The 16,600-nt window shown below is 37.2% G+C and overlaps 1 protein-coding gene across 10 annotated transcripts in view; it reads left to right on the top strand.

Annotated features, from left to right (window-relative positions):
- The window catches only part of KDM6A (lysine demethylase 6A), a 157,145-nt gene that overhangs the window by 121,552 nt on the left and 18,993 nt on the right, over positions 1-16,600 (top strand). For all 10 annotated transcript variants that reach the window (XM_065069665.1, XM_065069651.1, XM_065069644.1 and 7 more), the window contains 2 exons: positions 14,658-14,787; positions 16,286-16,391. In XM_065069665.1, coding sequence (XP_064925737.1) covers positions 14,658-14,787; positions 16,286-16,391 — 236 coding nt within the window. The remainder of the gene's footprint in view (positions 1-14,657; positions 14,788-16,285; positions 16,392-16,600) is intronic.

The following is a 16,600-nucleotide window of genomic DNA, read 5'->3' as shown; positions in this document are numbered from 1 at the left end:
CTTATTCCAAATAATTTGTACCTTATGTACAGATTACCAGACAACCAGAGTAGGTGTCTCAGTAAATAAAAGTGGTTTTGAGTTAAAAGAAGCATAAAGTATCAGACTTTTAAAAAGATAAGTAAAAGTTTTAAAATACTTGGAATATTGAAATATTTTATAGCATCAGTTTGTACATTCCTCATTTTCTTTTCAAAACCTTTAGATTTGTTTCATGAAACTATAGCAACTGTAGGTAATATAGTTGAAAAGTCTTATTTTAAACTGTAAAGTTTTTTGACTGCTGCATCTAATGGTGACATCAGTATGTTTTTATTTCTAGCATTTATATGATTGTTTTCTTATAGAAGAAAGACTTCTGAAATAGGGACCTGATATCAGTAAATGACAGATACATTTATTGCTTCAAAACATGTATCTTTTTCATGGGATTTAAGGCTTAATTTCTATAAGAAGTTTTGATATAGCTCCTACAAAAGGAAAATTGGTAGTTTGGATTATTTTTTTCTTTCAGTCAGTAGCCATTTGTCATTTATATGTATAGTTTATAGGTACAATACAAGCACTCCTGCTTAGATAAGAAACAACAGCAACAGTGTAGATGTTGAAAATTGTGACTTAAAAAAAAATCATGTTCAGTGCTGGTATTAAGCACTTAATCTATTTGGTTTTTTTTTTTTTCTTGATACAAACAAGTAATCTAGATTTGGTCTGTCATTACAAATAAGTGTTCTCATTAGAAAACTGATAAATAATCACAGAATGGTTGAGGTGGGAGGTCCAGGACCTCTGGAGATCATCTAATCCAAACTCCCAGCTCACAGCAGAGCTAACAAGAGCAGGTTGCTCAGGACCATGTGTCCAGCCAGGTTTTGAATACTTCCAAGGACGGAGACTCCAGAACCTGCTTGGACAAGCTGTTCCAGCATTTGGTCACCCCTAAAGTAAAAATGTTTTTTTACTTATGCATCAGTGTGTGAGGTTACTCTTCCCATGGTGCAGACTTGTCATTTCCCTTTACTGAAATTCATGAGATTCCTGTTGGCCCATTTCTTCCACCTTTTGGTGTTCCACTGAGTGGTCACACAGCCATCTGCTGTGTCAGCTTGTCCTTCCAGTTCTGTACCAGAGATGGCTCTTTTTATAGCAGTGTTTTCAGTACCTGTAGCTCAAGTATAGGAGCTGTTCATATAGTGGATTGTGCTTTAAAAGGCAGTCTTTCAGCTAGTTTTAAGTCTTGTTGCTATACAATGTGGTTAGTTTTGACTTTTCAGAGCTGTAAGTCTTGGTCCATCTTATTCTGCTTGATTAGCAGGTATGTTAGTGTTGTTTTTTGTTTTCAGTCAATAAGCTTGAATAATTTTCTATCAGATGCATAATGGATTAAGGCAAAAAGTGGGGCCAGCCACTAGGAAACCGGGCAGTGATTGCAGTGTGATTGTGCAAATTGCACAGCATTTTCCCTCTTGTCTTCTTTGCTAGTAATAGAGGCTGGTACAGAGTGTGGAAGGACTAGTTTATAGAAGTTTGACATGATGCTTCTTAGCAGTGACTTCTGACAAAGATGTTATACTGTAAGCTACAGTGGTACAGGTGCAGTGATGTAATGTTAAAGGAATGCAGCAAATTCAGCCACCTGTGCAACAGCGAGTGGCCTCTGGCAGAGGAGGGTGGCGGCCTGAGAATGTAGTACTTTGAACTGCTGCAGCTAAATCTGAGTTCATCTCTGATGCGTAAGTCCCATCTTCTTGACAGGCATGTTGACACTAGAATGATTAGGCTCATTTTAAATATCCATGTAGTCAGCTTAAATTCATTCCCGTAACACTTTGGGTGTTTCATCAGTGCATCTTAATCAGAGTAGCAGAAACACCAGGCTCCAAGCCTTCACATTTCTATATGCTTCTTAGCTGTTTATTTCTTATCTCACTGTTGTTAAATCACCAAAAATGGCAGGTAAATTCCTCTCTCTTTCCAAAGAAAAAGAAATGGAAATTCACATGTGTTGCGTAGTTTGGATTATTGGTGTGACTCTGTACGTGTCAGGGGGTAGGAACCTCCAGCAGAAGTCAGAGTGGCGGGATTTGATGGATATGTACAGCAAGCCACGTTTACAGAGTGTCTTTTGATTCCACTCTTTCATTAGATACAGGTTCTAACAATAAAAAGGATATTTTCTTAAAGTCCCTTGCATCATGGAAAGATGTATTTTGCCACAGTAGTAGTAATTCTTTTTTTTCTTAAGACTTAGTGATTATTCTGCAACCTTCCGAGATTTTGTTCCCCCCACACCACTTAGATGCCCTATATTTAGACATTCTGCACAGTAGCAGTGCTCTGCATATAGTGTTGCTCTTATTGTTGCACTGTGTTGTGTCATTGCTGAACAAATTTTATCATCAGAGTGAGATCCTTGGGCATCTTAAAGTATTGTAGGAGGTTTTCATGGATAGTGCTACAAGTACTGACAGTTAAAATATATGTAGTGGAAATGGAAAAGTATTTCATTGGCTGGCTTAATTTTCTATTAAAGCTGGCAGCAATACTTCAATTTTGTCTTTACTTGAAGGGGTAAAGGCTCCTTTACGAAGCTTTGGACTATATGGGTACTACAGAGTGCTTATGGAGTACGAGTGTGCTGGCAGACACAAGTATGGTGTGTTAGTTAAATGGACATCTTCGAGACATTCAGTCTCCTCTCTGCAGAAATAGACAGCTGTATGTTGTTACACGCTGAAACTTTATCTTGTTACGTGCTGAAAATTTATCTACACAGGAAAGCTAGTTAACTGTAAACTGTATGTTTATGTAACTGTCTGATATTAATGCATCATGTTATCAGTCTTAATATACATTAAACATAAGATAGTTTAGGCCATTGAAAGGGGAGCAAACTTCACTAGACACAGTTTAGACAAAGCTTTTCAAAAGTAATTCACCTTCAAAGACAGGGTAAGCTGGTGCTTACGTGTGCTAACAGGGAGCAGCCTGTCAGATAGTAGTCATCTTTGTAAATTTGCAGTTGGTGCTTATTGCTCACAGCCTTCCCTATGTAGGCTGTCTCAAAGTCCTTAGATTTTCTAGGTAGACTTTGGCAAGATATGCTTTCTTTCTTGAAAGAATTCTATTTGAAATCCAAACATGGTGAGAAACTGAAATGACCATTTAGAGCACTATAACATCTGTATATGTGTCATATAGTTATTGCCATTTGTGAAAGTTACATATGATGCCTTTGAAGTTCGCAGAGGTCCCTTTAATCATAAACATATGGTTATTGAATGTTTTGGTCTATAGTCTAACTGCTGTTTTCCATACTTAACTGTGTTTGCAATTCTTTCAGTTGAAGTGTTATCTGTATCTTTGTTCTGTCAGGATTCTTGTTGAAATTTTTACCATCTCAAAATATTTTACTCCAAAATTATTTTATTTGGGACTACACAGCAAATGTGGTGCTTTTGAGTGTTACCCTTTTAGATGTTAAAAGGGTTATAAAGGATCTTTATATCCTTCTTTCGCTGCACCCACATAAGTCAGTTAAATGCAAAAGCTGCATATGTTACTGTGATTGAGAGTTCCTAGTTTCTAACATACTGGGATTTGATGACTAATACTGATCATAGTATAGCCATTTGTAGGTTAGAAAGATACATTTCCTAGAAGAGAGGAAATAAGCCCATATATGGAGCTTGTTTTGTTATCTTCCAAGGAATTAAGTGTTATGGTGTTAATTTTCAAGTGAAGCTTCTACACCTACAACATTCATAAAAATGAAGAGTTTTAACAGTTTTTGTTTGTTTGGTTTTAAATTGAGACTGTCTATGTGTTCTTGCTGGTTGAAGCGTAAAAATAACTTCACTGTGTGGCGTTAGGATGAGCACACTGCAAATGCACATAAAAGAAGTTGTTATAGACTTGAAGTTCTTTCTTGAAGTTTAGCTGATCTTTGTGTCTTCAAAATTCATTTAGCAGAAATTTACATGCAGCTTTCTTGAGAGGGTAATGGGAAGTGTATTCCTGTAGTTAAATATTGCATTTTTATCATTTTAGTACATTGTTTATCAAGCTCTTTATAGCTGAGATCTGCAGTTTGTGTTTAGTAGCAAAACGTTGAACATTTTTACTACAAAAATCTCAAACCAGCTTTTAATACAAGTGTTTGCTTTTGTACTCATTGATAGAGGTAGTATTATTCCCAGTGATACTTAATTTCTAAAACAAAAGGAGGATAATAAATGTATATTTCTGTCTTTACTTCAAAAACTGTGGCTTCACTATAGCACAAGAAATCTAAAAAATTTTGTGGTGAGTGACACGAAAGTGTCTGCAAGGGCCTTTTCCAAGCAACTGTCATTCTGCTGCAGTCTGCTGGGTGCAAGGCTGCTCCTGCTGAGCCTGGGCCAGGGACCTGATGCAGCGGCAGAACCCTCACCTTGAGGAGCCCTTGCCTGGGCCTGTGCGCGGTCAGCAGGATTTTCAGCCAGTGCAGGGCTTGGCTCAGCACTGCTGGTGAGTTCCCAGCTGCACCTTGTCCAAGGAGAGGCAGAGCAACTCTGCCCACCAAAGGCTGTTGCCAGACTCCCGCTCGAACTTGTGAATTTAGTGCAGAAGGGCTGAGTTTTAAGCATGGCCAGAACCTATACATCTCTGCCGTTTAGCTGTATGTCAAGTTTACTTTATGCGTGGCTAGATACTGCCATTGTGCTTTCTTTAGCTTACTCACTGGGGTGATACCAAGTTCTATTTTAAAGTTGTACATAGAAGTTATTAACGGTATTCAGAGAGCCTAATTATGGAGTATTGACCCTTTAAAAACTACTTCCTTAACGTGGTGATCCTGGTCTCTTGACTTTTTCTATAGTGTTTTGCTTGGGTTCATATAGTCCTTATTTTATCCCAGGCTCATATAGTCATAATTTTTCAAGGGAGGTAAGCTAGTACTTTGTCCCATGTAGTTACAGACAGCTCAAAAATTGTTATTAATAGATGTGCCTTTTACTTATTGAGTAGAGATTGAGAGCTCCTTCTTCAGCCTGTCTCCACCTTAATTCAGCAGAGCAGAGGACTTGGAAGCTGGATAATAAAGATGAACAATGGGAAAAACGGAGGAAAGACATGGGTTTTTTAGCAACTTGGAGGTCAAGAAACGCTTCAGTCTGAGCTGGGACAGCTTTCACAGAGTTTATAGACTGGATCTCTCCTAGTCAAACTATTCTTTCTGGAAAGTGTCACCTTATGTCTCCCAATAATAATAAGATATTCTGAGAAATTTTGTGGGACTGGCAGTGAGGTAACAATTGCAACATTTTTAGGATAAGCCTAATGTGCAAAGGCAGACAGACAGTTAATTTCCCGTATGTGAAATGTTGTGCTTGTTGTTACTGTTCCTGGCCTTTGCTGGGCTGGTTATCTGTTAGGGAAAGGGTCTTGTCTATGAGGGTTTTTTCATACTAATGGGAACAATAACTCTGTATAATATAACCACTATATAATATATTAATAGTATTTCTTCCTGCCATTCTTTTATATCTTACAGTTTACATGCATAAATTTGAGGACAAGGCTATCCCAGCCACATACTAACTAGTTGATTAGCCCTTGCTTTGTTTTAAAACGTGTAGAGTTTGAAGGTGCATGCAGTGACGTGATGGCTCAGGAGCAGACCATGATTGACATAAAGAGGAGAACACTGAAAGAAATTCTGCTGAAAGCCTTGCTTATTTGTGAAAATAAGTCAACCTTTATACATAAAATAGATGATGTTTATATATTACTATATCAGATACCATGAACGTCAATACTGCATGTTAACCTTTATTTTAGCGTAGTGTAAGGCAGTGCAAAAACAAAGAACTGAAAGTACTTCCCATAGTGCTAATTACAGTTGGGTGCTGTCTCTGTAAGTGGTATTTTGAGGTACAAAACCGAATTTGTGACCAAGAATTTGTTTTTTCTTTTCTTTTTTTTTTTTTTGAATTACTGTAAAAATTGAAGGAAAACTATCCATAATAGAAAACCTTATCTATGCGGACCAGGGGGGAGCAGGGGCAGGGAGAGACAGGACGGACAGAACAAAACAAAAATAAATAAAATAAATCGATAAATTGCACCCCACCCCACCCCACCCCCGGAAAAAAAAAAAAAAAAAAAAAAAAAAAAAAAAAAAAAAAAACTACTAAACACTTACATTAGAATAAACTTCATGCACAGGAGGGAGTGATTTGTCCTGTAGTATTAGTTTTTATGTATTGGAGCTGCCCTGGATTGGGCCTTAAATGTGTTAATATTTGCCAGTTGTTACATACATACCCTTATTTAATTTGATGTGTTCAGAAAGACATTCCAGCTTCAGCTCTAACATGGATAATTATTTTCTGTTACCTTCTGGCATATTCTTGCTATCTGACAATACTTAGTTGATACAGTGTGTTGCATGATGGTATTCTCTGGGGGAAAAAAAGATACTTTGGCAGGTAGGCACAGGTGGATGTAACTTGCCTTTTTATAGCTGGAGCTCTAGGTTAACCATTTTTGTCTTCCTTATTATTCTCCATTTGGCTCTTTTTCCTATATGCTTACTTCAAAACCATGCTGTTGATGTTACTTGTAAGTCACATTGAAATTCCTCAGAAGTCTATTTGTTAAAGAATCTTTTTTCAAATGCTCCCAAGTTTAAAATAAAGTTGTCTAAGAGAAGCATATTTTACATCTTTTACACCCTGCAGGTTTATTTATGCTTGGACCAGAAAAGACCCAAAATTATTAACAGTTTGGGGTTAAGTAATGCACGAGAGTTGATTCACAATGTAACTATAATTGACCTACTACAGGACAGTGAAGTGCAGTATAATGAAAATCCTAATCTCATAGGAATGATTTTATCAGGAAACAACATGGTAAATACGAACCTACCAAAACTGACTGATCTGTTAATGTTGCTAGGATTTTGCTTGTTGCTTAAAAACAGAAGAACATCAGAGATGTGGAGATTCTGTTTTTTTAAGGTAAAAGTGATTATTAGAAAAAGGGATTCAGAAATCATGCATTACAATAAAATAAAAATGTACATAGGCAAAAAAAAATGCTGGGAGATTGTAATTTTGCTGTATGTAAACAAGCATTGTCATATGAAAACTGCTCAAGTGAAGCCGTAAGGTGAAAGGACATGCTTTGTATCATAAATTGCAAAACATGCCAAATAGAAAGCTCGGTTTGATTCTTGGGGTATTTGTGAATAAGTTGTCTGGTCTGTAGGAACAGACTTGGTAAATGTTTTGTTTTCCCAAAGACTAAAGTGAATGCTTAAGTAGGGGAAGATCATTGCAGAGGCTGAAAAGTTTCTTTATACCCATATTCCTCTGAGGATGTTGAGGAAATATTTAACGGAGACCTATTCTATTCATGCAGTGAAATGCGGTTGTTTAGGAGGCTGAGAAGGGGTCAAACAGAAGGTGCTGGCCTAGCAATTGATACTTCTACAAGGAACTTCCCTTGAAGGGAGTTTCAAAATGCAGTAGCTCAGTCATTGATTAAAACATGCAAATCTCATTAAGATGCTGTTGTGGAGAACAGTAGGGTAACAAATGCGCTCATCTTGTTAAACTGCTGTTGGAGTGTCTGGATGAAAGAGATTTGAGGAGGTGATTCTGGGAGACATTAAGTGTGATTTGGTTAGTCTTCCCTACCAATAAAACTGATTGCAACAGTAAATTTCAAGGTGATTATAAAACAACTAAATTGTTATGTTTGGTAAACTGTCTACATAGTAAACTAAATTTCTTTAAGCCTCTGAGCAAAATAACAGATAAAAGAGTGTACTATTAAATTAATTATCGTTCCTTAGACTCCTAGAGAAAATCTCCTGTTGAGGTCATTAAAAAAAATGGAGAGAAAAAACCCAACCAACCAAACAAGTAATTTTGAGCAGAAGTGAAAACCCTGTGATTAAAAGAAGAAAATATGCTAGGAATAAGTGCTCTGAGTTTAGTAGAAAAGATGATTGTTAACCAAGAGTGTGCTGTGTTGTCTAGTTGTGTATGAGGTCTCCTAAAAAAGACTGTTATCAAAAACTCTTTTCTGTATTCTTAGAAATGTAAGTATATTTTCCCTGTGAGCAATCCTCCTGAATGGGGAATTAATGAAACGTTGTCACAAGACTTGAGATTTAGCATTCAAGCTGTTTATTTCTACTGAAGTGAAACCGGCTGCTTTCTGTGTTTCAACTGGTGCTTCTAATTAACATCCTGGTGAAGTGATGTTAAAAAATCCAGTATCTGTCTCAGTTGAAAGGGTCCATCTCTTGCCCTCTCTAAAACCCACAAGAGGTCAAGTCCTTCCTTTAAGCAGTGTAGAGAAGTTTCTGAGTTGACTTGTTTCTCATGAAATAAGAAATAGCTTCGTTGGGATTTTTTTTTTTTTTTTTTTAATCATTATTTAGTAAGGCTTGTTTACAGCCTCCAAAGAACAGGCAAAGCTCAAAAAACCCTTGTTTGATAATGACTTAGAGAATTTTCTACAAAAGGTCTTCAAATGTAAAGAGCCCAGCTGAATAACTGGACAACTTTGTGTCAGCTGAAAGTTGCTGTTGTCATTTTTATGGTGATATATGGAGAAACTAATTTGAAAACTCTAAGGCATTTCTGAACTTGAAAGCTTTACCAGTTGCCTTAACTGGGGAAGTGAGAGGTGTAGACTTTACGGTAATGCATATTAAAAGGGGCTTTTTGTCATTCTTTTTGAAAGAAGAGGAAAGACTAGGGAAGCAGAGAGGAAGACTAGGGAGCAATCCGATGAGAAAAGCAAGTGACAGTAGACCAGGAGAGATTAACTGCCTCTCCAGGGACCTTGTAAAATGATAAAAGTTATAGGATGGCAAACAGAAGATCATCTGGGCTGAACAGTCTGGAGAAGGGTCTGATAAATAGCCAGAATGTACACAAGCATAGGAAATCAGCCTCTTGAGGAGGAGTGGGAAAAACAGTGCTGGGGTGGACAGACATCTCCTTGCTCCATGGGCTCTGTGGTGAAGCCTGGGGCAGAAGCAGACTTGTGCTGATCTTTTCTGCAGGTGCTGCTCCCTGGCAATTAAGTCTGCTTTGTGAGGTCAATTAGTGAATCACTAGTTTGGGAACTCTGCAATCAAGAGGCAAAGAGCTTAAATTTGTTTGAGGGGAAATACTTTTTGGAGAGAAGAGCTGGATTAAGTTTGTGGTTTGTCCTTAAAAACAAAAATAACAAAAGCAATTCTTGTTTTATTGGGGGGTTTCTTTGTAAGCAAAGGACTTTTTGGCTTGACGAGAGAACTGTTCAGCTGCTCTAAAGGCACATCTGGCAAGTGGGTTTCACCATAGCAAAAGTTACAAGAATAAAATTGGAAGTATTGTGATTCCAGAAGCTAAACCCTGCTTAGATTAAGACATTCTTTTTTGTTACAGAAGGCAGATCCAGAAATCTGCAGATGGGAAGTAGAATTATCTGGGAGTAAAAAAAAATAGGAAAGATTTGTAGTTTAGGGGGAAGGTAAGCATATGAATAAGTTTGGTACCACTTGTTATAATGCTTTTCATGCGTAAGTCATTAATGTGATTCTGTTTGTCTTATAGCCTAAGAATAAGGTAATTAATTAGCAAATGAAATAGAAAAGAAAGATGTAAAAGTCATTAAGAAAATTTTTTAAAAAGGAACATTACTTCTTTTGTACCATATATTTAACCTATGAAATTTACTGCCAGCCTATACTAGTGAGATCAAAACCAGAACAGAATTCAAAAATTATTAGAAATATACTTGCATAATGAGAAAATCCACAATTCTATTATTCTATTGTAGGATTTTCTTGTAGGTTAAAAAAGAAAGCTCTGGGAGTATTGCCAGCTAGTACATGTTTATGAAAGGCTGTGGTAGAGAATTGCATGAGAAACAGGTCGCGTAATTATCTGGTATTGCTTGCATTTGAGCATAATGTAAGCCTGGCTTAACTTCTTTATATTCCCTTTTGAGAGCTCATCTCTTTCTCCTAGAAGGAGTTTGGGGAGGCAAGCCTCGGAGAGCCCCAGTTAGACATTGCAAGTAATCACCTCCTTCTCAGATTGATGGGTGTTGACAGACATTTTTCTGTGGTTTTGTAATAACTTGCAGTATGAAAGCAATTAATCGTGTCCACTAATTGTTCACAAAGGCTGTGTATTTCTGTTTTGAATCAGGACTGGGTCAAGTAAGTACTGTGCATCCCAGTGCTTCAACTGATTCCTCCTGAAAGCACACTTAAAAATGCTTCATTCATTTTTCTTTGTACATTAGTTAATTCTGATAGATTTGAGATAGAATAGCACATAATCCGCAGTTCCTTATATTCATGTTCTAGAAAACTCAGAAATGAAGTTGAGGAATTTATAGCCAAGAATGAAAAAGAAGAAACACAAAAAATCTACTGTTCGATGACTGCACACAGCTATCAGAATAGTTAATAGCAGCAAGAGAGTTAAGTAAATATTTTCCTTCTGTGCTTGGGGAAAAGGCAGATACAATGTTCACATCATGGAATGTACAATAACACCCTCTCTGTTTTTGCAATAATCAAGAAGAAGGTTAAACAGAAGTTAGACTTAAATTTGGCACTGTTAAGTCAGAGGATCAGATAGCATATATCCATGAGCTCTGAAAGAGCAGACCAGAGAATTGTTTATCCTTCATACAGATTTTTTAAAACAGTTCTTGGAAAACAGAAGAAGTTCCACTATGAACTGTTGAAAAGCACTCTGGAACTATTTTCTGAGAAATAAATGTAATCCTCTGCCTGACATTAGGTTTGAGTGAAATAATAAAGTTATTGAGGTGATGAATAAATATAAAGGATAGTGAGTAATGATAAGTCCTGGTTATTGGAAAATAAGTTTTTATCATGTTAACTTTAATATTCTTTATGTAGTTGCGAGTTTGTATAATAAAACAGAGTTAAAATGGATACAGCTATGTAACACACTTGGCTTTTAGCTTGCATGATCTCTCTTTAGTCAACTAGGATGATGCAAATCAATGCAGTACCTATGAGCTGTATAACAACTACCGTATAAGTTTCATGTGATTGTAAATGTTTCAGTGATGTTGCCTTGGCATCGGATTTTGGTCTCGTTTCATTTAGTTTTTGATAGTGACGTAGGGCTCCAGCAGGAGAGTCTCTAAGGCTGGAGCAGCTGGAGTCCAGCTTTCCATGGGGCAGGGATGTCCCAGCTGCATAACAAGCTTCTGGATGTCCATGCATACTAAACTCAAGGGAGAAAGTGTGGTAGGTGGATGAAGGCATCATCCCAGGCTAAGCCATCCATCTTCATTTGTCAAGAAATCCTTAGGTAACATTGAATTATTTGTATTAATATTTCTAAAAGCACAGGCTGGGGAGCTAGCGCCTATATAATGAAGAGGAAAGATGACTGCTGCAAAGCAACCTGGGTCACACCTCTGTTTCTGGTTAACTGCATGCTTTGGTACAGCCAGAGGGGAAGTTGTTCTCCAAGATTGCAAACTGTTTTTAGAAGGTGTGGGAATCTATCCTAGAAAGCAGTAAAATGGGAAAAACGGGGTATTTTAATTGATCTGGTGATTGATTATTCAAGAGATGCCTTGATTACATGAAATCCAGGAACCTGTTTCATCTGTAGTGGTTTGTGTTGCTCATAAGCATGGCACCTCAGAGTAAAGCAGTTGCATGACTTGTTGCTTTTACCTGTCGAGCAAGTTGCAGTGGACTGAGAGCTGCAGCTTTGGCTCAGGAGAGTGCTGCACATCAGTTTGCACATTTCTGAGGCTGACAGCTGCTCCTGTCTTTTCTTCCCTCTGCGGGAATGAAGGGTGCTGTTCTGCCCATCCAGTGTAACAAAGAGCCAATTCCCTCTGGAAAGCTGGTTGAAATTAATGAAGCCTGTCCTTCCTTTCATTCCTCCATCATGGTGTTCTAAATGACCCTTTATGCATCCATTTTTATGGGAGGCTTAAAGCAGGCGTGTTTTTTTTCGGGCATTGCATCTGTTGCCTCTTTCAGGCAGTATGAAATCTTCTCACAAAAAGTAGGCTCTTGAAACAGAGGTGTGTGAGATTTTCCTCATGGTTGCTGTGGTCAAAAAGGATCTTTCAGTTCCCTTGCAATGCCCATAGTTCTGGTTTTCTAGAGGTGGAGAAGCTGGCAGTTGATACTCACACCGCTTCATTTCAGGTGCTGGTAGCAAATCATTTTAGTACTTCCGTGGGGTTTATTATTTCTATTGCTGTGTTTTGCACAGTATCAATTACAGCATAATTTTTAATGTTACTAATAGTCAGTTATTCTGATTCATAGTAAAAAAAATCATGATACAGTGAAACTGCTCTGTTAAATACAACCTTAAATATTTTGCCCATCTGTTTTCTGTGCCACTTGAATTACGAGCATTTTGCTATCTCAGCTTTGCTTTTCTTTGACCCCTTTCCTCCCTTGAAATTTCCACACAGGTTTTAGTAACTTAATAAGAAACTATTGTGTACGTTCGGTAATATCAGCTTCATGTGCTGGGTTTATGAGATCTCTCTGTTCATCTGATCTTTTCTTCTGTACTCTCTGTTTTCTTCTGTATCTCCTTTGCCTTTTCAGACCTGTAGTTTCTCTAAGCATACAGGAGTTTCTCCTTTCTCTATTGTCCCCTTCCCTGAAGACCCCACAGTTCCCTGGTTTTACTGAGCTTCCACTGTGCTGATTATCTTGTGATGACAGTACCTTAAGTCATGCTCGTACTGAGCAATGTCCAGTTTTCTTCAGGTTCAGTCTTCCTTCCTTGCCTCAGAAATTGCCCGAGAACTGTTTTATCGATGCAAACTGCATTTCGTCAAAGTTCTCTTTGTTTTTTAATACTAAGCATTTTCTTTTGTTGGTTTTATTTTTCACTTTGGTAACACAGAGATTATAGTTTACTTCTAATACCTGCTGTTCAGATTATAGTTTTGTTTTGTGTAGGTGGTCTGAATCTTAGATTCGTGCAGCCATGATCAATACATGTCTTTGGGTGATGATGATTTTATATTGCCATGTTTTTTTCTATCTGTTTTTATGTGGGACAATGAAGTCTTTGCAGGAGATACATCAGACATTAAGCATTGGTCAGTGAGTTTTCTCCCGAGCTGAATGATGCCTAATCAAAGCTTCCACATTGCTCTTTCAGTTTCTTTGAAGTTGCAATCTCGTCTGGCATTAGACTCACCTAGCGCAAGGAATAAGCTGTGTTTGGTGTTGTGACACGTGTGCTTTGGAGGCAGTTGTTAAACATGTCTCTGTCGGTGTTGCTGTGATCTTCTGTCAGAGGGGAGCAATGTATGCCATAAGCTGCCATAAGTTCTTAAGTTCTGAATGGAATAACTGACTTGTTTGTCCTGATGAGCATCAGTTTCTCGGGATGCTTGTCTTTGCTGCAGCCTGGGGTAGGTGAGATGTTTGCTTATTTTCTTTAAAGTGTTTGTCGTAGCGCTCTGATCTGATCTCAAGTCCCAAGTCCACCTTACCTTGTGGTTTGTGGTAGCTTGATTAGAAGCACTGCTCTCAAATGCCAGCATCCAGCTCTATGTTGTTTCTCAGTGCCAGGATGAGGGTTTCTGTGTTTCAGAGACAAGCTCTATTGCTAGGAGTTTCAATATAAATCAGCTGTGTTTTATGCTGAAGACTGTTGTTACCAGAACAACTGTTTTGTAACTGGTAAATTTTATGAAGATACATAACTAAATTATGCATTAGAAACATCCCATTTTGTGGGGTGTTGAGAAGTAGTAACAGCTAGTTAATCAAGTGAGGCTGGGAGAAGGATTTGAATAGTGTGCAGTTGGAAGAATTTTGAAGTAGTTGAGTCATTTTTAACAAACAAATTCGAGGGATGGTTTTGTTAAGTACTTCTGTGGTGATGGGGACTTGAAATTAAATACAGACTAAGCTCAGAATGCAGATTTTTCGGGTCATTCATTATAGAAGGAGTTCACACACGCGGTGGGTTATCTTCGTCTAGAAATCTCCAGAGAAAGGCTGCAAATACAACCAGAGAGGTTCTCACTCAAGTATGCATGTGATTATTGACACAGCAACTCACTTTGGTGCTTTCCCTCTGTTGCTCAAACAAATAGATTATGCAGCAGAGGCTCCTTCTGGCTTCAAAATGGGTAAATCAGAGAGGGGTAGGTGGTTGTTCAGTTTAGTTCCATTAGTGTAGTTGGGTTTTGTGACTCTGCAGTTCCTTGACTGGGGCAGTGTCATTTTCTGACTTGGTGCTTTGCACAACATTGCTGGGCTGCGTTATCTCAGCTGCTGTGAACTGATCATCCGTCAGGCAGTGCCAGCCTAATAAGGTTCTACTTGAAACCTGCTTTCTCTGTTGAATTTTGTCAAATGAGTCATACTTGCTTTTATTTAAAATGGCTGGGTTTTTAACTAATAGTGATGATGTTGCAAATTTGGCAGGCAAAGTGGGAATTATTTTGAATAATACCAAATTATACACTGAGAATTCTTGATTAAAATATATGAGCTTTATTTGCATCTTGAATTACGGTTTCTCCTCATACATCATTATTTTGCAGAAGAGATGACACTAACATGTATTTATTTTATTTGTCAAGTATTGACAGAGGCAGCTGTTCTTTCCTTTTAGGAATCTGGGTAAAAATGGTTTATCTAACAGTAGTATTCTGTTGGATAAATGCCCACCTCCACGACCACCGCCTCCACCGTACCCTCCCTTGCCAAAGGACAAGCTGAATCCACCTACACCTAGTATTTATGTAAGTAAATCTAATGGTAAAAGTACATTGCTGACTGTCTTTTTTTAATTGTTTGGATATGTGAATTACATAATGTAATTATTAATATTTTAGAGATGCATTGTTCATAGCTGAATTCTAACTACAGTGCTTTTCCAGCTAGGCTATAAGCAGGAAAAATGCTAACCTTAAAGAAAATTTTGAGATACAGTTTGACTCTTAAAAGTACTTCTAAACTAAGGATTTCAGTAAACAAGAGGAAAAAGAGCTTCAGATTTTTTTTTTTGTTTATTTTTAATACTCAAAATATTGGCAAAATAAAACAGTTCATTAGATACAATATTTCAAATATGTATGTACATTTTTTCAAGTGACAGCTTACATATAAATGATCAAGTCATTAAACTAAACTCTCCTAACAATCTGCTTCAAAACATAGTAAAGAAAAAATAAATAAAAGTTAAGGTCATGTTAAGAATTAAGCATCATTAGGGAAAAGCAGGTTTTAATTGTATAGTATTTTCTTATGAAAACATTAAAACTTCTGAATATAAAGTTTCATAACAGCTTAATGTAGAGTTTGAGCTAACTTCCTTAGTAATAGAAAATAAATTGTAGGATGTTCAGTTCCTTGATAACAGAAGAATAAATTATAGTATGTCCAAACAGTCATTGTGAAAACCTCCAGTCATCTTTGGTCAGCTCAGCTTGGGGAGCAGATGGTGTTGGCACTTTGGTCTGATAGTGCACAAGCAGTCTGCTGGAAGCAGTAGAGCTTCCAGCTGTTCTCCAGGTGTGGCATCTGAATTAATCTACCTTAAAAAAGCCTGTCACAGCTGCTTTGAGTCCATACAAAGCTGGTAAGTCACCATGTTACAGTATGCTGTAGATATGCCAGCATCAGTCCCAGTACTTGGGAACTCTGTATTACGTTTTGTTTATTGAAAGAGAGGTCTTCGGTATTTTAGAAGATTCATAAGAATTAAAAAAAATAAATAAAAATGGGGAGACTATAGCATAGACTTGTGGTCACAGGTGCACAAAAGCATAAGAAAATCAAATCAACCTTTCTGGTTAACACAAGATACACTGTGAGAGTAGTCTTTATAATTATAGTGTTTCTCATATACATTATCTGTAGAATTAGCTTTTTTGACTTCTGAAAAGAAAGTTAGTATATTATCTTGCTCTTCAGAGAATTCTGTGGACTTAGGGAATGTACAAGGCTATGGTCAGATAAATAAACTTCAGAAGCGTGAGTTACAAAAGCCAAAGAAACCTGGGAATAATTCATGCCAAGAAATAAATTGCAGTAACAGATCGATTTCAGGAGCGAACCCAGCTTTTAATGTGAAGAGGGTTGTATGATATAATGGCTTATTCCCTACAGTGAAGGGAAGTGGAGAAAACTCCTGTTTTCTTTCTGTTGTTTCTCTTTTTTTAAAAATTATTCTTTCTTATTTTACAAATAAGGAGTTTAAATTCATCTGACATCTAATATTGCGTTATAATTTTACAGTTGGAAAATAAACGAGATGCTTTCTTTCCACCTTTACATCAATTTTGTACAAATCCAAACAACCCTGTTACTGTAATACGTGGCCTTGCTGGAGCGCTTAAATTAGGTAAGTTTAATTTATTTTCTTTTCACTTTGGGAAAAAAAAGTCTGTGTTTTTCAAAGAGAAGTCTCTCAGTTCTTTCAAAGTGGATATTTTACTTTTGTAATACTGTATTACCTGTGTATTCCAAGTAATCATCGAAATGTGCCATTTCTCAGTTCGCTACTAATTGTGATAATCTCAAAAAAACCCAAATAACCTAGCAGATTTTGTT

Source organism: Columba livia, chromosome 1 (assembly GCF_036013475.1).
Source record: "Columba livia isolate bColLiv1 breed racing homer chromosome 1, bColLiv1.pat.W.v2, whole genome shotgun sequence".
Classification (NCBI taxonomy): domain Eukaryota; kingdom Metazoa; phylum Chordata; class Aves; order Columbiformes; family Columbidae; genus Columba; species Columba livia.
Note: the sequence above shows the minus strand (reverse complement) of the source record. Positions and strands in the feature narration are given on the sequence as shown.